Genomic DNA, 22327 nt, shown 5'->3' with positions numbered 1-22327 from the left:
ATATTTTTTATGATGGAATATGCAGCCAATTGGCATTTGGTCCTTCAAGCTAGCCGCTAGTTTTCAATCTAAAATAACAGTTTGTTTAATTTGATTGTTCCTAACAAGACCATACAATTTAACCGACTTTATGAATCACTTTAGATTTATTGCCAATTGCACTCTGTTGTTTTATAATAACCATTTGTCCTTACAGTAGCACTCAAAGCTTTCGGGAAACATTTTGGCTTTGGTATTTTGAGGGAAGAGAGCTATACCATATCCATATGCAGCTGCAGAGGAGATGTGTATGTGCAAAACCATGCTCATATTACTTTCCACGGAGGGGCCAGAAGCAAAAATGACTGGAAAAATGTAAAACATTTGTCTCTAGGAAAGAATCCTCATTCCTACAAAAAAGGTGCCAATTCAACTAGCCTTGCTTAGAAAGACAACTGCTTTATTCCTGGAAGAGTCTCACTGAAGACTGAAGATATGGAACCCCCCACCCCCCCAAAAAACTCCTAAGAATCAGTTGTCCCTAACTGATTATGCAAACTTTGTCTTTAAAAAGAAATATAAGAAAAAATTCGAAGCATGAATTATACTTACTGAGGTCACAGTGAATTCCATAGTAACCTGGTAGGCAGGTGCATTTGCCAGTGACTGGGTGACACTCCTCGTTTTCTGCAGAGCACTGACACACTCGGTTACAGTTCTTACCATATGTGCCTGGTGAACAAGCTTAGAGACAAGGAAATGTAAACCAATGAATTAAATTTGTCTTGGTAACTACAACATTCACACAAAGAGAAGGCTAAAATTTATTAAATAAGATCCCTGCCTACAGAAGTATGTTGCCTTCTGGGACTTGAGTTTTATTAAATTTACTTGGGGATTACTTCACTGTTTGGTTTTGTTTTGTTCAGTCAATTTGTACCCAACTGTCAAGGGCCAGCAACAATTTTCTTGTCACTAAAGAAAATCATAGGGAGATGTCAGGCAAAATTGACTAAAATAATAGTACAATTCACAGGGGACCACATGTATGGATTAAGACATTGTACCTTGTGCAAATGGTTTAAACTTGCAAGACTGCTTTAGCGCAAACATTTGTACGCAGTGCATTTTGTCATTTGTCAGCCACGCTGCCTACATGTTTCTATCTTACTGCACCTCGATTTTTACACAGGTGTTCACTTCTGTACCTCAGCACCCTCACAGCTATATTTAGACCTGATTCTCCGGTGAGGTAAACTGGTGCAACAAAATATACTGCAATGGTGCTTATTATAGCTATTTATCATTATTTCTGTTACTTTTAACATCAGACAGCCCTGACTGGGGATCATGCTCTGTGTGGGAAGCATCAAATAAAGCATTTAAAGACTTTTAGATCAATTAAGGACATACATATTAACTGAAAATCTCTATAACCAACTCTTTTTATGTTAAAAATTATACTCAAGGCAAAGATTTTGGAAATTCTGCAGTAAAGCACAAAATAGGAATTACAGAGCTGGGATCAAAGCGGAAACATAGATTGCTTTCCAGGGTCACTACAGAATGGCTGGGGTTTTTGCCACATTCAGTGATGGCTATTAATTAGGATAATAAAGATAATTACAACCCAGCAGAACTCTGGCAGGCAAGAATGGAATCTGTTCTCCCACCAGCAGAACCTAGTGGAGGGCAGAGGTGACCCTATTCTCTCCCCTCTCAAAGGACAGAATTGCCTATTGGGCACAGCAAACAGAGCTGGCTCCGACTCATGCCAGCTGTGATGAATTTAATCCCTGTCTTCTTCCTCTGCCAGCTGGAAAGCTGTGCATCCAACATGCTGCTCTCAAGTTCTAAGCCACCTTTATTACTGCACAGGTCTTGCTGTCCTACTGCTTATATCAGCTATTTAGTTATTTAACAAATGATTCATTCCCCCGCAGAATTTTTAAAGGGCAATTAGTCGAATGCTTTTATGACAACTTACTTTTTTCACAGGCATAGCCAGTAAATCCTTGAGGGCAGCCACACTCTCCAGTCACATGATAACAAGGGGTACCCAAAGCACAGTTGCAATGCTGGGCACAGTTAATGCCATAGTACCCAGACAAACAAGCTGGAATAAAGAAAACAATGTTCAGTAAAGCAAACTGTTTAGCAGATGTGAGGGGCTGGCTGGCAGTGACCTAACCCAGGGGTTTTGAAAGGGCAAAAGATGATTGGAGGACTAGGGAATTCCCTTTCTGCACCAATCAGGCCCCAGAGAGTCACCTCCCCATGTCCCGATTGGCTCCTTGGGTCACCTGGAGGGGGATAAAAGGGGAAGCATGGGCTGACTCAGGGGAGACACCAGCAAGGGACAACAAGGAAGAAGCTTCACAGAGCTGGCAAGAGCTGAGCCAGCAGGACAGGAACAGTGCCCTGGAAGAGCCTGAAAGAGCAGGACCTGCAGGCAGCAGTGGGACCTCAGCAGCGTGGCGTGCAGCTGGCAGGAGAGGCTCCCCGCTGGGCTCCAGGATCCCCTACGAGAGGCTGCAGCCAGCAGGAGAGGCTCCCCCACTCCAGGAAGGATCTGAGCAGTGACCTGAGAGGTTTCCAGCTCTGCTTCCAGCTCCTCCAATCAGAGGCCAGGCAGCTCAACATGAGGCCGGGGCTCCAGGAAGGTCAAGACCCCTAGCGGGCTAGGCCCGTGCTACCAGTGGGGGCTGTGTGGTAGTGTTCCTGCCTACCACCTGGGAGATCTAGGTTCAAGTCTCAGCTGAGGTGACTTGGGGTGAGTGAAATAACAAGAAACAAATCTTCTTGCAATGGAAAGGGGCCGTTGTGTTCCCTCCCACCCCACTTTTCCCCCTTCTTCCCCTTCCAGGTACCAAGGTCCCTATATTTCCTTGTCATTTGACATTTTGCATTTTGTGCCTTTTTATATTTCACCAACCCATATTGTTTGTTCTGCTGTTTGTGTTTTATATTTTGTTAACCCTGTCAATGATTTTAAGTGTCTAACCTTTGTTGAATCCTGCCCCCTTGGGGCGCTTGTAGTGTCCACTATACCCTCTGATTTATGCCTGTTATGTTCCCAGCATTAAAAGGTATATGGTTAAGTCCCCATTGGTGGTCTGGCTCTGCTCTATAGCGGGAGGAGAGTCCCTACGCCCCCCACAGTGCTTGTGCACCTGCTTTGATTCCTTCAGTTGGAGAGGGGGTACCATTTGGAGTACCACCTGGGTTACATAACTAAAGGCCAGATACTATCCTTTAGTAGATGTTGTAGAAGTTGACAAAACAGTGAATATACATGAAAAATAGCAGTGTTTTCAAAACAACTATGTTCTTTGGAGAACTGACTGCAAAAAGGAGTAAAAGTTCAGCTGCTCAGGATTTCCACAGACAGGAGACAAATTCTGACCTGCAATCATAGAAGCTGAAATGCTAAACCCTTTTTAGTTGACAAATTCTTATCAATTTTGATAGGAGTACGATTTTATTCGCATCTTTAATATGCACATTTTTATCATGCACACAAGGAACCTTTATATGAACTTGACTTGAACTACAAATATCATGAATAAAAGACTAAAGAGATAAGAGAGACAAGATCAGGTCTTCTCTTGTACTTGGATACTTCTTGCTTTTCCTAAGAAGATAACATCTTGGTTTTTAAAGCACCTGTTTCTAAGGCAAGATCATCCCTTTCCAAACCATCCTACACACTATATCCTACACTGTAATCTAAATTCTCCGTAAGATTACCTTCAACCTAACCTGCCACAGGTAAAGCATGAGAACTACAGCCACCCATGTCCTGCTTCTATGAGATGTTGTCAACAAATGCTCAAGAGATCTGGGTATAGGGCCACACCCCCTGCTAAAGAGGAAGGCAAAACCCGCACACCCTTGTATTAATTTGACCATGGGGTAAAATTCCTTCTTGACCCCAGAAATGGTGATTGGTCTGACCCTGAGTGGAGGGGCAAGAGCCTCCCCCAGGAACCTTTGGCTTTGGTCCCAGCAGAAGCATTGTTATATCCCAGTCAAAGTCCTCAGCCTTAGCTATAGCCAACACCCAATGCCTCTAAGAAAGGCTTAAAAACACGCTGACACATGTAGCAGAAAGGGGAGGGGCCAAGGAGAGGCCAACCAGCAAAGTCTAGAAGCATGAGAAATACCCATAGCAGAACATAGGTAGGCTTGGTAGAATTTGATTTTTATTAGTCAATGTTAATTTCACCTAACACTCACAGACTGCTGAAAAAATATTTCCATTATAAATAATCAAAATTTATAGAAAAGGGATTTAAGAAAAATAATGGCTGATGGAGGTGTGATGAGAGGGGAAGCAGTTCTACAGAACCATGCTGATTCACACTGCAACTCCCAGAAACCCCAGGGAACTGGAAGATGAACAAAGGAAGAGGAAGTGACGCAGCAGATGAGGGAGCGGTCATTAATAAACTGTACACTGTCAATAAATTGTCTGCCCCCCCACTCCCAATTTTGTGCAATCCTGAAAATTTAAATTGATAAAAATTGAAATAAATTCTTACAAATAAACATTGATATTATCTGTCTAAATTACATATATAAAAAATTGAATTCTGCCAAGCAGAACATAGGCATAGTTATGCCTAGGTCATCCCTGACCAGTGGCTCTCCAACCTCTTCCTGAACACTTCCAGTGATGGTCATAACTTCCCTAGTCAGTCTATTCCACTACTTGGTATTCTAGTAGTGAAGTTTTTCCAGATATCCAACCTAAATCTGCTTTGCTGCAATTTCAAGCCATTGGTCCATGTCCTCCTCTCTACAGCAAGAGAGAAAAGATGTTTCCCCTCTGCCTTATGGCAGTTGTTCAAGTATTTGAAGACTGCTATCATGTCTCCTCTTAAGAGCCTTTTCTGCAAGCTGAACATGCTCCTTCAGCATCTCTTCATATGACTTGCCTTCCAAGTCCTTGACCATCTCTGTTGCCTCTCTAATTTCTCCAATTGCTTTTTAACATGCGGAGCCCAGCACTACACACAGTACTATGGATGAAGCCTAACTAGTGCTGAGTATAGAGGCACTATCACCTCCTACATCTTGTACCTAGGGTGCAGACAGAAATGACAATTTTCACCTGATCTGGTCACAGGAAGTGGTTTATAGAAGTGAGCAAACACAAGTGTTGCAGACCACTTCAAACTGCTGCAGACCACTTAAAAAATGGCTGATAGGGTAAAAATCTGAACCCTCATTGCGTGAGGGTTCAGATGAAGATGCTTCAAAACAGAGCGTCTTCTGTAACTTGTGCCTGCGCTGCCTCCCAGCCTGTTGCTGTTTTCAGAATGGGAAGGGGGAAAGGGAGAAGAATACATTCAGTTTGGGGGTTTTCAGCCCCAGCTAGAGGATCAGGAAGCTGTTTTGGAGACCCCTGAGATGGGGTGGGGGGAGCTCCAATTCACCTACCCCATCCTCCAAAGCCAGCTGAGGAACCTAGAATGAGCTCCCTCAGCTCCCTTCCCCCCCTCCCATTCTGAAAACAGTGTGGGCTGGCAGGGAGAAGGGGGCGTTGCTAGGGGAAACCAGCTGCATGCTTACAGCCGGCAGCAAGACTCCCCCCCCACTAATGGAACCAACAGTGAACTTCTGTTTGGTCCAGGGGATTGTTCAAACTTAGAACACTTCCTGCAAAGCATTCTCAGTTACAGTGGGGAGCTGCACTTCTGTCTGCACCCCTAATGCTTCTATTAATGCATCCCAAAACTGGATTGGCTTTTTGTGCAACTGCATCACACTACAGACTCTTACTGAATCTGTGGTCTACCAAGGCTCGCAAAGCCTCTTCCATAGTGCTGCTATACAGCCAGCTACACCCATTTTATATCTGTGGTTTTGATTATTTCTCTTGAGGTGTAGCACCTTGTATTTGTTCATATTGAACTCATTCTGTTAGTTCTAGCCCAACTTTCCAGTCTGCCAAGATCCTTCTGAATTGCACTTGCATCTTCCAACGTGTTTACAATCCTTCCCAGATTTGTGTCTTCCGCAACCTTGCTCAAGAAGAGTTCTATGCTAGCACCCAAATTGTTAATAAACACATTGAACAGCACTGGGCCCATGTACTAGTGATCAGAATCAAGACGCTAACATTTAGTGTTCTTTTTTGGTACTGGAAGGTGATGAATTGCTAGTCTTGGGAACAGATGGTATTTGGCATGAAAGAATGTTAAATATCATAATAATGTGAAATAACATCATGAAAATCTGCTGACAGGGAAATTGTAGCTTGAGTTGTGGAGAAGTAGAAAACTACCATATCCCCACAGAAACATATTTCTTATGGCTTAATTCTGTAAAGTCCTGAACTCCCTTAACTCCTACTGATTTCAGTGAGATTATGCATGGGTGTAAGGACTGGAGTCTTAACATAAGATGTGGTATGTCAGGAAGATGTTTTTTCAGTATACTTAGGAGGAACTCACGTTTGTCGCACTGTTTTCCTCGCCATCCTTTATCACAGTGACACACTCCAGTTTGATGGTGGCAGGACAAGCTGTGCTCGCAGTCACACCGTTCTTTACACTGCTCTCCAAAGAAGCCAGAGGGACAGACTAGGAGGAGAAGGACATGTGGAGATGTTCAGAATAATTGTTTTTTCAAATATGTATAAAGAATGCGCAAGCCATCAGCCTTTATATGGCACACATTGAGGTGATCTATACTGAAAAACCACAGGACCAGAATGTATCATTTAAAGAGTCTATACAGAAGGCATATAAAAAATTGTTACATTCAGTCCTGACTCCTAGTCAACATGGACATGAATGATTGTAAAGTCTTAATAGCAATCTAAAAATTTGTAGATGAGAATGGATTATATAGTAAGGGTAACACAATTTAGGCTTCTATGCTTCCCTGTACATTTTGAACAACATCATATCTCATTAATAATGACAGCATATTATACCTGTACAGTTCTTATCTTAAAGGTCTTCAGAAAGCTATAAAACAAACTCAGATACACAGAAATAAGAAGCCTACATTTCAGCTTCCTATGATTCTCGCTGAATAATGTGACTTCTACATTCTCAGTATTTTGGAAGCATCATAAAGAGTCAGGTGCGACTTGCTGTGTAATCTTGTGCCATGCAGTGGCAGAGCCAGCATGATCCTGGGTAAGTACAGACATCCGGGGGCATTAGGGGGACGTTAAATCCATTTAAAATGGCTGCCCAATATCAGGTAAATCAGGATGGGGGAGCTAGCAAGGGGGTTGGAGGGCCAGCAGGCTGGAGGGGATCAGGGGTCTGTCGGGGCGTGGGGGCAGGCGCTACCCACAAGGGGTGGGGGACAGACATGACCTGCAGGTGGTGGGGGCAGGCATGACCTGTGAGGGGTCAGGGGGCAGGCGTGACCTGTGGGTGGGGTCAGGAGGCAGGTGTGACCCATGGGTGAGGAGGGGACAGGTGCAATCCATAGGGTTTTGCTGGGGGCTGGAGGGGAACAGAGGCTACTTTTAGCCTCCTGACCTTCTCCCCCCAACCAAAGCTACACTCCCATCCCTCTCACTACCAGGACTTACTTGCTTGGCTCTGGCAGTGGCAAATGCTGTACCCCAGAAGCTGTATGCAATCTCCCAGATTCGGGAGTGCTCCAGGAGCACCCCCACACAGATGGAAGCCCATATCAGCTGTGGTCTCCCAGCCAGGGGGCTGACTGGGACATCCCAGCGGCTGGGAGCCCCCAGGTTCTGGGGTGCACATGGGCCCAGCCACAGGGGGCCCTGGCCACACATCCAATTAATGGTATGACAGTACAAAGCCATAATGTTATTCCACATATATTGTGGAATAACTTTGTGCCTTATTTCTCCTCTTACCACACCATTCATTGATTGAATTTGTGGTCATGTGACAGCTTAGGATGTGATTAACTGGTTAATCATGTCTTAAGTGTAAGTGTAGATGAGGCCTGAGTCACACAATCTATTAATCCTTGTAACAACCTTGTGAGGTAAGGAAGTGATCCTTTTTTCCCCACAGACAAGGGATAAAGGCACAGAAATATTCAGTGATTGCCCAGGGTCATACAAGAAGTCTGTAACAGAGCAAGAACTTCAATGCAGAACTCCTGATTCACAGGCTGATCCCTATAATTACATACAATAAATAAAACATTTAAGTTTAAATTTAAAGGGAGAAAGTAACTCTGTCTTGGATGACAGAGTTAATCTGATTAAGGCAGAGAGTCGATTTGACACGGACACCCAAAAACTCAAAATAAAGAAATGAATCACCTTACCAACATCACACTGGCTTCCAATCCAACCTGGCTGGCAGCTGCATTTCCCTGAGTATCGGTCACAAACTCCACCATTGCTGCAGTTGCAGTTCTGCTCACATCTCTCTCCGTATTTCCCTTCTTGACACTCTGAAATCAACAGGATGCATCTTTGCTAGATTTGCCAGGGATCAAGACATCTAGACAAAGTCAATGGAGGACATGTTGGAACTCACCAAGTTCACAGGCTATCCCTGTCCAGCCCTTGGGACAAATGCACACTCCAGATACACGGTCACATGTAGCCCGATTGTGGCAAATACAGGGCTGCACGCAGTTCACACCATACAAACCAGGAGGACAGGCTGCAATAATTAAAATTGAAAACTTTTGTTAAAAAAAAGTATGCATAGACTACACAAACAGGAAGCCATACAGACTGCTGAATTCGTGCTAACATTGGCACAGTCAATACTCCACATTCCTTCACCTTATAATTTAAACACTAAATGTTAATTTATTTAGAGGTTTCTGCAACATTCAGAATCCCAAACAGTTAGGAAATCAAGATAAGGAAATGTTTAACAATAAAGAAAAGCACCACCTTTTAAGCAAATCAATGCGAGAGAAAAAACATAGAACCTAAATCTCTTTACACTTTGTACAGTCCTGCTGATTGTGCAAGTGGCTCAAAGTCAGATTTGGATATGACCTACAGGAAATGATCACGGCTGACTTACATGGGAGTTAATTAGAAGTAACTCAATACTGAAGCAAATGGAAATACATTAATGTAATGTTCTAAAGAATAAAACTAAAATCTGAAAGAAGTTACTATTAATGAAGATTAAGGGCATGTGAAGAAAGTGATTAACTATGTCCTAAAATCATGATCTCAACACGTTAAGACATTTATAGATATATTCCAGGAGGGGAGTGGGTGGGTGGGTGTGTGTGTATGTGTACGTGCATGCGCGTGTTGGGGGGGGGTGTTAATTAGAGCAGCTCTGAGAGCTGTGCTCATTAAAAGCACCTGGAGTGTGATGTGTATCAGTGTCCCCACACTGAAAAACAGTGGTGGGGTGCTTTGAACTCAAGTTCATCAGACAGGTCCATTGGGCCCATGAGGCTCCCCACAAGTCCACAGAGATGCCAGTAGACTGCAGCCCTGAACATTATATTGATTGCACAGGGCAATCAGAGTCTTGATCCAATGCGTGGGGCTGGATGGAGGTAGTGCAGGGCCATGGGGACGGATGCTGGGTGTGGACACAGCATAGGGCGTGGTCCCAGGATGTGGTGGCAGCGTAGGGCCCTAAGGCCTGATCCTCACATGCAGGGGCCAGTTAAGGTGGCGCGGGGCCTAATTCAGCCTGCAGACAGGTTCTGTGGCACTCATGTGGCCTGCAGAGTCAAAAGGTTGAGCGCCACTGTCCTAGGTCACTTTATCTCTTTGAGCTAAACCACTTATCCCTGGGAACACCTTGTATCCTTTGACTTGTGGATCCTTTTCTGCTTTTTCTGGACTATGTATGTGGGGACCTCTCCTAGCTGTTCACATATTACTAGGGAAGTGACATGCTGAATTCGAAATGCTTCCGGTTCTTAATTCCATCTTTATTTTCCTACAGCTTGCACTGCCATTTCTGCATATGCAAAACACCTCTCTTATTAAATGACAATCCACAAGCTGGTTACTAAAAGACTAATCTCAGCTAGTATTTCTGCCCCTTCACTTAAGACAGGTTACACTGAAGACCCATACTGGAATTTAATTAAGGCATTCTGCAAAAACATTCAGCACTGACATTAAGAGGATTTGTCTGACTAAATCTGCAAAGCAGTTTTGAAAACCTTAGCAGGAAGGCTCTTACAATGTACACCTATTTTAGATAATAGTCTTTAGATCAAAAGCAGTTTGACAACAGCGTAAAAACTGAGTTTCAATACTAATAAAAAGTTCTGAATCGAAAACTTTATTTTTCTCTTCCATATTCTTCTTGCAACTGAAATTAAATGTTCACTGTACCTTCCTGGCAAGTAGCTCCTCTCCAGCCTGCTCTACAAATACATGTCCCAGTTACATGATCACAGAGCGCTCCATTGTGACAATTACAAATGTGACTACAGCGTTCCCCAAAACTGCCACCCTGGCAGGCTGCAAAGAGAGAAACCCATAAAATTCAGTTACAACCCATCAAAGGAGGCGTCATACTGAGCAAAATTCAGACATAACCCAAAGCTAAGGAAATCAGTTAGAAATTGGCTTCTTACCACACATTTCCCACATCGCTGAGGTACACAAGTTCATGTATTAGCCATGCCTGACATTAAATAATATGAGCTTAAAAATATGTATCATAACCCGTTCTGAACAGACTTTTATCAAAGACTGGAATCACTCGGGTGATAGATCAGCTGTCATGTCCCCGTACCTCGGAATGTCTTTGTATTAAACTAATGGTCCAGCAGAGCAGCCTATTTGACAGGCTGGTTATTTATTTGCATCCTGGTAAGAGAACTGACAACTTCATTGTTTTCATTGTTCATTTTTCACAGTTGGATGCATCAGTTCACTCAGAGCCTTATTCTTCGGTCAGAGAGGAATGATCACACAATGTAAGCAGCTGCCTCCCAGGTGAAACTTAATACAGTATCTCACAGACACACATCTATGCTTCTGTACTAGTACTGCCTGCCATAAAAAGTGGCATTTTAGGAGAGATGTAGTCTTCACTGTCACGGATGTCCCTCCATGGTAGAGCATAGGTAGAGCACATATTTCACTGTTTTCTAAAGTACCACCCCAGAACATAAAGATATTTCAAGTAGAAAAGTTGGACTGCCTTATAATAGCTGGCTGAGGTAAAAGAATCAGGTGCTTTTTTGTTTTTGCCTTATGTATGTAGTGTTTCATTTTACTGTCAATGGGTGTCACCCCTGAGTTTTCTGTAGAAATAGCAATTGCTATTAGCATTCCAGCTGTGAAAAGACACAAAAGCCTGGTAGTCGGTGGCCTAACCTACTCTTTGCTCCCTCTGTCTTGGGTGCACAGACCTGTCGAGGATTGGGTCCAAACTTTGACCTTTCATCAAAATCCCTAGCATTTTAGAGGGTCAGTTTATAGACTAAAATGTAGTCTTGCATGAAGGACACATCCCTGGGGGAAGAGCAGGAGAATGGAATTTTCTTCACTTGGGGGATGAATCTAGTTGCCAGCATTTGGTCTTTTCATTACCCTTAGCTTGCTGGTTGAGGTCTTTGGTCCCAGCTGTGATTTGCATGGATGACATTTCACTGGTAGCTCCCTTTAAATACAACCTTTATTTTCATCTGTTGGGTCTTATTCATGCTACAACACTACGAGCAAGTTAAGCTACTTGGTTGCAAAATAGTTAAAAAAAAATCTATATAATAAATAAAGTTCAAATATTATCACCACCAAATTAAGACTCCAATTCTCTCTCTAAGCTTTAGTCCAATTATAGGGACAGAATTAAATATGCCTGCAAGGCGTATCATATGGGCAAAACAGGTTGTGAGCAGGTCCTTTGACTACTATGAATGGCTTGTCATACCTACCAGGGTGACAGATGAGGTTTTTCAGTAAATTGGAAATTCTAGAACAAAAGCAGAAACTCCTGGAGAGGAAAATTAAATGTTTTCCTCTCTCATTCAGAGTATAAGTCTGCTTGGCTCATCTGTTGGCTATCCCGCTTAGCAGAGGAATTGCTATTAGAGAAATGAGACAGCACGTGAAATAATCAAGCTATTTTATTCAGGCTTCTCTAGTGATAAAGCAAAGCATCACAGAGTGCTATTTCAGTGAGGAATGCAAAGGGAAGAGGGGGAGCAAGGTTTAAATGTCTAAATTTCTTCCAACTTTCAGTGTTACCCCTCAGTACTATAATCTTTCTTTGGGATCCCATAAGCAAAGTTCTTAAACTGCAGTCTCTTTGTACCCTTCTTATTGCTCCGAATGAGGGCTCAAATGAGCCTAGATGCCAAAGAAACTTTGGTAGGGAGCCAACCACTTATTAAATGGGAAAAACTCAGTGTGTTATCACAGACATTTTGGCTTCAATTAGCTTACATTAAATGTTTCTTTAAAGCATCCTAAGAAGTGCCAAACTTATGGTGGATAATGTGTACCTTAGCTGAGCACACAGGAGAAACAGCCTCTCTGGTCTCGCTATCCGAAGCCAGTTCTGTATTCCTGGCCACCAGAAAGGGCAACTGCAGGAAACCCTTGCTTAGCCCACACAGGCCTAGGGTGGGGTGTGCTCCTTGCAGACACAGTCTTGGGAGACTTTAGATGTTCAACTCTAGCAAGCTTCTGTTGAGCACGTGCAAGCTCTGATTATTTTTGGAGGCTTAGCTACAATTTGGGTGCGTGTCTGTGGGAATAGCAAAAAGCACATTTGCCTCAAAGGGATACTGAGTGTTAAGTTCCCACTCCCACAACATTGAGGTAATGCTGCTTCTCAATTAACTGGTTGTAAGTTTATTTCTTTGAATGGGTAAAACAATATTTTTTCCATAATCTCATTCTTGGAAACAGTGGCAGTATTTTAGCCAGAACTTCCGACCCCCCTCCCCCAAATTCAGCCTAAGACATATTCCTGAAGGGAAAATGTCAACCCAAATGGTTGAAATTTGGCCACGTTACAAACAACAGAAAACGGTCTTAAAATGGAAAGCATTAGCCAAGCTTAACTAAAGGCATTGCTACCGATGTATCCTATAATCAGATACCAGTATAAAATGCTTCACATAGCTAGCTAACATCAATTCAAATCCCATGACATCAGAACTATTTTTCAACATCCTCCAGCACAGTGCCAGCAATCTGATTACTTGAAAACAAATGCTGCCCCTCCAGCTGTTCCGGCGAGCAGATTCCAGGAAATGCTGACACAAACACTCAAGACAGAACAAAGACGGAGAGGGATGTGTGAAAGACTCCAACAAAGCAGTGATCTGACTACTCCCTGCAAGGCTTGAATTACAATTTAGACCACTTGGGACAAACATTACAATGGATCCAAATCTCAAAATGGTTTCCTTCTTCAGGTGCTGTTGTTTAAAAAGGTTTCCAGGAAGGCAATGTCTCCCCATTTCCTGGAGCCTGGACAGTGCTGGCCACACACCCAGTGCAAGAGCCAGGGGTAGATTCAGAGCAGAACTCTATTGTATGCACCTGGGTAGCAATTATTGTTGACTACAGCACATGCCCTAGCTAACTGGAGAGGAGTACTGACAAGTAGGGCTGTGCAAAATTTCACTGGCAGTTTCATCTCATTTTGAGCTCGAAATAGCAAAATGGAAATGAAACAGAGCTTCGAAACAGCCTCGAAACACAACAAGGCAGGTCGAAACATTTTGAAATTTTCGAAATGTTTCAAGTTTCGAAGCTCAAGCTGGGCTTGCCTGCAGGGAAACAGAAACTAAAGTAAAGAGAGGGAAGAGGAAGAGGGGTAAGCGGGGTGGGGTGGGGAAGGACTGCTCTCATTATTGACTGTGTAGCTGGCCAGTGACTGTGATCCTTCCCTGAGGTCCCTTCCACTCCCAGCGCTCTGGGGGAGGGTTGAAAAAAACTGCATAAAAGGCAGCATTGTTTGAACTGCCCTGCTCTCTGCCTTGGTGTCAGTTGAGCGAGGGCACACCTTAACACATACAGTGTCACCCACCCATGTCACAAGTTTTGCCTGTCAGCAGCCAGAGACGCAGGGGTCCAGAACCCAGAAGCCCCAGCACCTCTCTCCTTGAAAGCTGGCAGGCTTCATGGCCTCAGCAGGGGCTAGGATGCCTGCAGTTTTCACCCTGCTGCGCCTTAACACACACACAGTGTCACCCACGTCACAAGTTTTGCTTGTCAGCAGCTTGAGGTGCAGTTTCCCCCAAACTCCTGCACCTGTCTCCTTGAAACTTGGCAGGCTTCATGCCCTCAGAAGGGGCTACCATTCCTGTACGTTTCATCCAAATCAGGTCAGAAATGACATTATAGGCGGTTTCAAGCTTCCCCATTATAGCCTATGGGCGAAATGTCAAAAAGAGTTGAAACAGCAAAACTGTGTTGATGAAATGAAATGGAAGAGCAGTTTCGAATCGAAATGGAATTCAAAACGAAACGCCGTTCCATCAAAACGCAAGTCAAATTGGAACGGTGCCATTTCACACAGCCCTACTGACAAGCAGATCATATTACCTTATATGTGGCAGGTGTGCAAACACATTAAACAAACACATGCTTATAGTGCCATCAACTGTGGGGTAAATCCTGATCATCTGTTTATGTAGGGGAGTCTGAATTCCTTTAAGTTTCTCCCCATATCCTTGCCTACCTCCAAATTAGAAGCTAGGAAGAACTGACCCTGGAGTTATCAATATTAACTACTTGACTTTTTTCCTTACAGATTCCTTAGACATTTTGCTCCTTGGGGGATGGATTATCTCTATTATTTCTAAACTTCTAGAAATACACAAACTCAAACAATGAGAGAAGCTTGTAAATACTGCCAAAGTTTGACTCAATGTGGGAACAGTTTTCTAATTGCATTGCTGGTCCCCGCTCCCTACACAGTAAAAGAACAAGATTGACTCATTCATTTTATCCTTCCATGTTTACAAGTTCTCTCTAGACAGGCTGCATCCTCTCCTGTCAATTTTGAAAGCTTTTTCATTTGTACACTGGAACTTCTCTAAGCCAGCAGCTCTTAACAGTATTAAGTCTTAGATCAAATCAATGGCTGTGTAAATTAGGTTCTCTCCAAACCTTACCCCTGTTCCCCATTACCAAGACCCTCAATAATGGCTGTGATATAAATACAATGTCATCCATGGTCAGATTACTTGGAAACGGGCCACTTTCATACATTTTATTAGCAACCTTTGGACGAACCTGCAAAGTCATCCATGTAGTACAAGGCATTAGTAGTCAGTCTTAAAATCAAAATGAAGATTCATTGTTTAGCTAAGAGAAAAACAGGTTACCCCTTTGCATTGTTATTTAACCTTACCTTTTTTCTTGCAAGCAACAAAAGTCTTGAAGGTTTTGGCATCTTAACTAGGGTAAAGAATAAATCAAAAATAGCATAAAGCTCTAATGGTTGCAGTCCAAGAGAATAAATAGTTGTTTTCTTATGTGAGTACGGGAGGTGGGGGGTATGCAAGGCCTATGACAAAGGGCTTCATTTCTTAATTGAATTTAATAAAATACGTAGGAACAAAGCTTCCCATATTTAATACAATTTACAGAGCAGTCAAGGACTCCATTGACAGATTGCTAACTTTGTGCCTCTTTTGAAGGGCAGCGTAAATGGACTGCAACCAAGAAACAGGGATCACACCTGCTCAGCAACACCTCTGCTCCCAAACAGTACGGACATAATTCAATGGTGTTAGATTCTATAGACCCTGTGGACACATGGTAGAAACAGCTACTTCTATTGAAAGGAAAAATTTCAATTAATTCATTAAGCGGAGGGTGGAAAGCTCAGCCAGGTGTTTTTAAGCGGAAAAGGTTCTAAGGTTGCAGACGGGGTTGGAACTGATGGGGTATACGAGCAGTAGGTGGGATGACAAGGTAAAGGTTCCCGAGCTGTGTTTCTGGAGTTAGAGAGCTGGTCTGAACAGGATTTTGGAGAGTTTGAGAGAGGCCTTTTGATGGAAGGGATGGTTGTGTTTGGGCATGGATGTGGAGATGACATTACAGGAAGGAGGTAGAGTACTGTCAGGAGGAGCTATGGAGTATTATATGGGACCAGGTCAGTCCTGTCATGTGAACTGTAGCAGGAAGCTGCAATGAAGGTTGATCAAATCGGGATGCACATCTGGAGAGGTTACAGGAAACGTTACTAGAAAGTGAGAAGCAGGAGGGGGACTAGTTAAACAAGAGTATCGTTCCCCTCTTCCTGTCTGCATTAAACCCCAATCTTCTACTGCGAGGAACATGATATTTGTAAGTTGGAGGAGACCTGTACCATCCACTTCAGCAATAACAATTGGTTTCTTTATGATGCTGCCCCTCAGCTCCAGTACTCTTTGCTGTAGAGTAATTACATTTTTGGTGAAATCCTGGTCTCACTGAAGTCAATGGAACCCAGGGTTTTACCTTTAAGGTTTGAAGGGATAAAATTTAATGAGGCAAAGAAAACACCTGCATTGCATCCTGCTAACAAGAAGGTTCAGTGATGCCTACAAGTCATGCCAGGAAGATAAGGAAAAGAACTAGTTACCTCCCAGAGCTGGGGGCTGATTTCTACCTATGTAGAAAACATAACTGACAACAAACCAAAATAAAACCAAACCAAGAACCAAACAGATACGGCAGGGTTGTGGGAGAGCTCAGTATTGCTAGTTTTGAAATTTCAAACTAATCATTTTGCAAATGCCATTTTAAGAAACCATTTTACCCCGTCCAAGTAATAAAATAATCCTAGCTTTGATTTTTTTCCACCATTGTGCTTATGTAATTTGTCACTTTTAAAATCAGTAATTAGATGACACCTACCAGAAACAAAGATATAATATTTCACCATTTACAGCTTCACAAAAAGTAACAGGCTTGATCATACTACATAACATGATTCTGTTATCTAAAAACTAATAGGACATTCAACAAAATGCTTACAATTTTATGTTTCAACAGAAGTAGAGGAAATAAAACCTAAAATTATTCCCATTTATGGGATCCTTGGGAAGAAATGTGACTTATCTAATCAGTCTATTGTGTAAGATTCTTGTACATTTAATAAAGAACATATTTTAGACTTCAGGAAGAAAGGGTCTTGCAGACTTGGTGTTATACGTACATTGGTCACATTTTGCTCCCACCCACCCAGGGAGGCAGTGGCATGTTCCTATAATGTGGTTGCAGCTGGCAGCATTCTTGCATTCACACACCTGGTGGCAGTCAAGTCCAAAAAATCCATCTGGGCAAGCTGAAAGTAGAAAATAAGTTTTTAACACAGTTCCAATTTCTTCATGTCATGTCTAGAAACAAGAAACTCCAGGTTCTGGAAATGCTGTGTACTGGAAAACTTTTAGTTGGTGCCTTTTTTGGTTACTCTGTGGGTGCATCTACACTAGATGTTTACTGTAGTCATCAAATTAGCTCCACAGTAAACATCTCAGCATCTACACATGCAGTGCTATTAGGATGGAATAAACTAATTAACTTTGCTGTAGGTGAGACCTTGTAAAGACAAGTACTATCCCGAGGCAGAGTTTTTTACTCTGCAGCAACGCGTGTGTAGATGTCAATGGGGGTGGCTGGGGTACAAGGGTGCTTCAGTGTGGGGGCTGCCTGCTAGCTAGCCTACCCTGAAGCACCCTCATACCCCAGCCAGCCCCACTGTAGCGTATTGAGGTTGGAGCAGCTGGTCAGGCTTGCAGATTGGGTTGGCAGGCTGATCCCCTGGGCCTCCTGCCAGCCAAGGCTGCTCTGCCCCAGCTCAATGTACTACAGTCCCAGGTGGATGTTCAAATGTGGCACCTGGAAGCAATGAACTACAGTGCAATAAGCGATAGATTTTATTGCTGCATATTAATAGCACATGTTGTTTTGCCCTAAAAGTTTGAACTTACGCTCCACTAAAGATTAAATCTTAAAAAGTATTCTGTAGAAGTCCAAATACATGTCTCAGTATCATGTACTAGAATTTGCTAGACACACCTCAGAAAAAAGGTACCCAAATTGTTATTGAACATAAGATATACTGTAGTGGAGGTTAGGGGACAGTAATTAGGTTAATTGATTCAGATCACTGTCCCAATTTGATTCGGCCAAATCCAAATCTGAAGAGTCAACGCTAACTTGGAGAATCAGTGATCAGGCTGTAGACACAGCTTTAAATATTTTTTCTACATCCCTCAAGGTACCAGGTGCGACTCATGAACACTGCGATGGTAGGGTGGATGGAGCGTCTCATGGGGGGCCCTATGTGCTTGGTGGCGAATCTGGAGGTGGACCAGAAGTATGAACGGCCATGGGGGGCCCTGGGTTCCCTTCCAGACACAGGAGGCACCGGTTGCTGAGCTGGGACACGGGGAGAGGGGTTGTAGCAGGGCACTAAGGTGCCTGCTGCTCTTGGAAGCAATGAGGAAGGAGCCCAGGCGCTGGTTGCTAGGGCAACCAGAGGGAGCCAGTGACTTGTACCTGTCAGCAGTCAGCTGACCGGAAGGGGCAGGGCCTGGCCTTCTGGGGGCACAGACCCCGGTGCCAGTGAGGGCGCAGCCTTTTGGGACGAGACTAACCCCGGCACTGGAAGGACGAGCTTAAAAAAGCCAGGGATGCCTGGTGCACCTCGGGGGTGCAAGAATACATATATATAATAGGGGTATTTTTGTGTTTGTTGTTGGAACTGGCGGATCACCCCTGGCTTTGAACCGGTGCCCACACCCCTGGGCCAGGGAGGGCTGTGCTCCAGAAGGGAGCAGAAAAAGGGTCCATGAGCCTCCAGGCACTTGAAGGAAAAGCTAGAGCCTCGGAGTCAAACCCTGTGTGGTGGGTTTGGACAGGGAGGCCTAGCTAGAATAAAAAGGGGTCAGGCCATTCTAGGAGAGACCCCAACATACCCAATAGAATAGGCAGTCTCCCGCTCTCATAATAAGTTCCAACAAGACGTGGAAGGTAAGATTAGAGCGGACAGAAGGGTTCCAAGGGCACCTCACGCAAGGTGTGCATGACTAGGAAGATGGCGCTGGGGAGGGAGAGCCGTTGCAGGGGTCCACCGTGCACTCCTCAGCGGACCCAGAAGTGGCCTGGAAGTGCTTCTGGTCCACTGTTGGGCTCACTTGGGGCCCACCCCCCGCGCTCCCGTGGGACATGCCATATGCCCATCTCGGCATTCATGAGCCGCCTGGCACCCTGAGGTATGTAGAAAAAACATTTAAAGCTGTGTCTATGTTCAAATCGTCATATCTTTCTGAATTGATTCAGAGGGTTCTGATTCAATTCGGAGAAATTAAAAGGTCTCCTGATTTGATTCGGATTTGGAGATTCAGTCACCAAATTGGGCCGAATCTTCACCAAATTGAAGCAGAGACTGAAGTTTCGCACAGCCCTAGCAGAGATCACTACATATAGGATCATGTGAGGCTATAATCCAAAGTTACGGGACTAGAGGGCTAATATGATTTCACAATAAACCAATAGTTGTAGTATCATACAGGACAGAGGTAAAAATAATGGCCTTGTCATGAATGAACAGCCTGTTTCCAAAAACAAGAAAAGAAACCAAAGACTTCTCAATGGTAGGTACGGCACAGAAGGAGACACAAAGGCAGATTTCAGACAACACACGAAGGTTCGGCCACCTCTAGTCTATCTTCTAAATCTCTGGAAGTGGAAACGTGCTGCTGCCATTTACTTTCCTGACCCAATCCTAAGAATTTTCAGATGGCAAACATAAGATACATTCAGATTGAATGAAAAACTTGATAAAAGAATTAGCTCCCTCTCCGAAATGGGCAAAGACCATCAAGAGAAACTGAGTCTGACAGGACTTCTTCAGAGCATCATAGGAATTTGATAAACAGATTTCAGGAAATACAAAAAAGATCAGACTCATTGATTCAATCTATGATTGCACCAATTATGAGACCCTAAAATAATGAGAATTAAGTATCAGTGATTTTTTTTAGAGGTGTATTATGCATTATTATTATGCATTAAGATAATGTTAAGGTTGCAATGTATAGGGCTCAAAAGTTAGGAGATGCCATCATTAGTCCTAATATGCCAGCCTTAAACATATGAATCATAACAAACTCTTTAATTATAAGGTCTCATGCCATTTCTTCCCCTACTTCAGTAAGTTCATGATGGACACTACTCCTTTAAGCATTTCTTCAAGACTTTGTTTAACCTCTTTGTTCAATGTGTTGTCCTAGGTTTTATTTATCATACACTGTTCAAACAATAGCCTGAATACAAAATTATTAATTTACCTACAAGATTTTCTATAGTAGTTTCTGATGGCTTAATAAACCTTTAACAAATTTAACTTCACAAGTCCCCTGTACGACACAATGGTATAATTTCGATAGGGGTTTCAGCTGGGTGTTTTAAAATTAGTGGATAGTGTTTTCCCAGTGTTGGTCTGGTCTCTTCCTCACTACCTCCTGCTGGCACCCTTTTGGTCCTCCATTTCAGTGTCCTTGCTTAGTTAAACCTAGTGTCAGCATCTTTGGGATTTCACATCCCAACTCCTGCCCCCCTCTCTTGGGTCCTGTCTTCTCCTTGCCCAGCAGTGCTAATTTTCCCTGCCAGTCCTCAACTTCCAGTCCTGGCATCTATCTCACACCTCACACCTCACCTCACCAGATCTCAGTCATTTGTTCTACTTCTTATGATCAATCCCATTTATTCCTATGGCAACTGGAAACAGGGCCTGACAGCAGGAAGTGTTATGAAATTCAAAGCACTATCTGCACACTAAAACAGAAAGTAAATCTAAGACATCAAGAGGCAAAAGGTAGTAGTAGTAACAAAGTGCAACCTCTGCTTTGGGATCCAGAAAAAAAACTAATTTGATTCTGATGGCAGCAGCTTGCTTTTTTTTTTTAATATATGATTTCATAGTTGCCTTATGCAAAGACAGAAAGCACAAACCTTGCCTTTGGACAGTCTAGACTACAGTTTCTTTGGCTTTTCAAGCTGGGAAAATGTTCTGAAAATTGGCTTTCATGTGAAAAGGGGTAAGTAACACACATTGTTGTAAAGCATATTGGAAGTGCCAGTCATCCTCTTGTTTAGTTTTTATGGACAGAAAGGCTGTTATTGAGCTGTAAGGTGGTATGCCTTTTTGCAGTTCCAAATCTAATTGGATCATCATATCTTGCCTGTTATTATTTTCTAACCTTCTGTAGCGTGAGCCACACAGAATACTGGAGAGAAAATACATTATCCAATTACAGATAGCTAAAGAGATTGCAAACAAATCCCTCATCCAACAAAGGGATTACAAAATTTTGTCAAAACCTGGAAGTCTGTGACACTACCCCTATCCCGCTAAAGTAACTTGCCCACCTTTGGAATTTATTCATCCAGCAGAAATCCCACATGACCAATGTGAATCATGTTAGTATGTCCTGATTTAGATACAGGAGTGTTATTCTAGACCTCAGTACTACATGTATTGAAAAGCCTGTGACTCCATGCTATAACCATATTCATTGAAGAGAAAAAGACTTTTGTTGGAAAAGTAACTAGAGGATTCTGCCACTTTATATTTTGTAGGTTGATGAATTGTTTGGTATTGTAGGGCCGTTCTACATGGCCCAGCAGGAAACTGGATAATTAATTTACTGGTTGGACATTGGAATGTACTGTTTTGGCTGAGATGGTGTGAGGGCATGTTGGACGAAGAGAATTAAAAGTAATTTTAAAGACAACAGTACCTTACATAATCCTTTTCTTCCCTCTAACAAAACTAGCTAATAGTTTTGGAAGGAATAAAGCTCAGCCGGAGAACAGTCTGGAGAGTTAGGGATGCTGCCTTTCTCAGTGGCTTAAAGTGGAAACTGTGGGTACTCGGTACCGCAAAGATTACATCACATATAACAATTGCTTCTTTGAACAGCTGCAGACCAGACCAGGGTGACCTATCTGGATGATTTGACTTGGCAAATATGAAGGAACTGATAACATTAATTGGATAGTAAAGCCAGGTTCTGAGGCTCTTGGTTTTTGCTGGGTCAACTGCTGGGTTGTTTGTCATCAGGAGCTCGTGCAAGCTTACGTTCCTCACATTTCAGATGTTTACATTTATTTAAGACAAGCTCTGATGTATTTAGCAATCTTTTACAACAGGGGATTGAAATAATTTACTCCGACTCGCCTGGTTTGCAAGAAGAGCATTGAAACTTAAACCCCAGGGCAATGGATGATTATAGTTGGCATCTTTGCTGGGAAAAATATTACTTGTATTATCTATGTTTTAAATGAACAGAGAAAGATTTTTTACAAGATCTTTTGCTATGATTATTGCTTTTGCATACTCCAGGAATAAAGACTTTAATTGCTACTTTAATTCACATACAGATAAAACCCTCTTACCATCCCCTAAGGCTAAGGACCTTGAGA

General features: G+C 43.0%; 1 protein-coding gene across 10 annotated transcripts in view; it reads right to left on the bottom strand.

Annotated features, from left to right (window-relative positions):
• The window catches only part of LOC149863074 (uncharacterized), a 347984-nt gene that overhangs the window by 30142 nt on the left and 295515 nt on the right, over positions 1-22327 (bottom strand). For all 10 annotated transcript variants that reach the window (XR_016443055.1, XM_090052663.1, XM_090052665.1 and 7 more), the window contains 7 exons: positions 17052-17180; positions 10268-10396; positions 8475-8603; positions 8260-8388; positions 6441-6569; positions 1967-2095; positions 592-723 (listed from right to left, as the gene is read on the bottom strand). Coding sequence is in view for 9 of the 10 variants with exons in the window: in XM_090052663.1 (XP_089908789.1) it covers positions 592-723; positions 1967-2095; positions 6441-6569; positions 8260-8388; positions 8475-8603; positions 10268-10396; positions 17052-17180 (906 nt within the window). In the remaining variant the exon portion in view is untranslated. The remainder of the gene's footprint in view (positions 1-591; positions 724-1966; positions 2096-6440; positions 6570-8259; positions 8389-8474; positions 8604-10267; positions 10397-17051; positions 17181-22327) is intronic.

The sequence above is a fragment of the Crocodylus siamensis genome, chromosome 6, assembly GCF_052110815.1.
Source record: "Crocodylus siamensis isolate JL-2025a chromosome 6, ASM5211081v1, whole genome shotgun sequence".
Taxonomy (NCBI): domain Eukaryota; kingdom Metazoa; phylum Chordata; order Crocodylia; family Crocodylidae; genus Crocodylus; species Crocodylus siamensis.
Note: the sequence above shows the minus strand (reverse complement) of the source record. Positions and strands in the feature narration are given on the sequence as shown.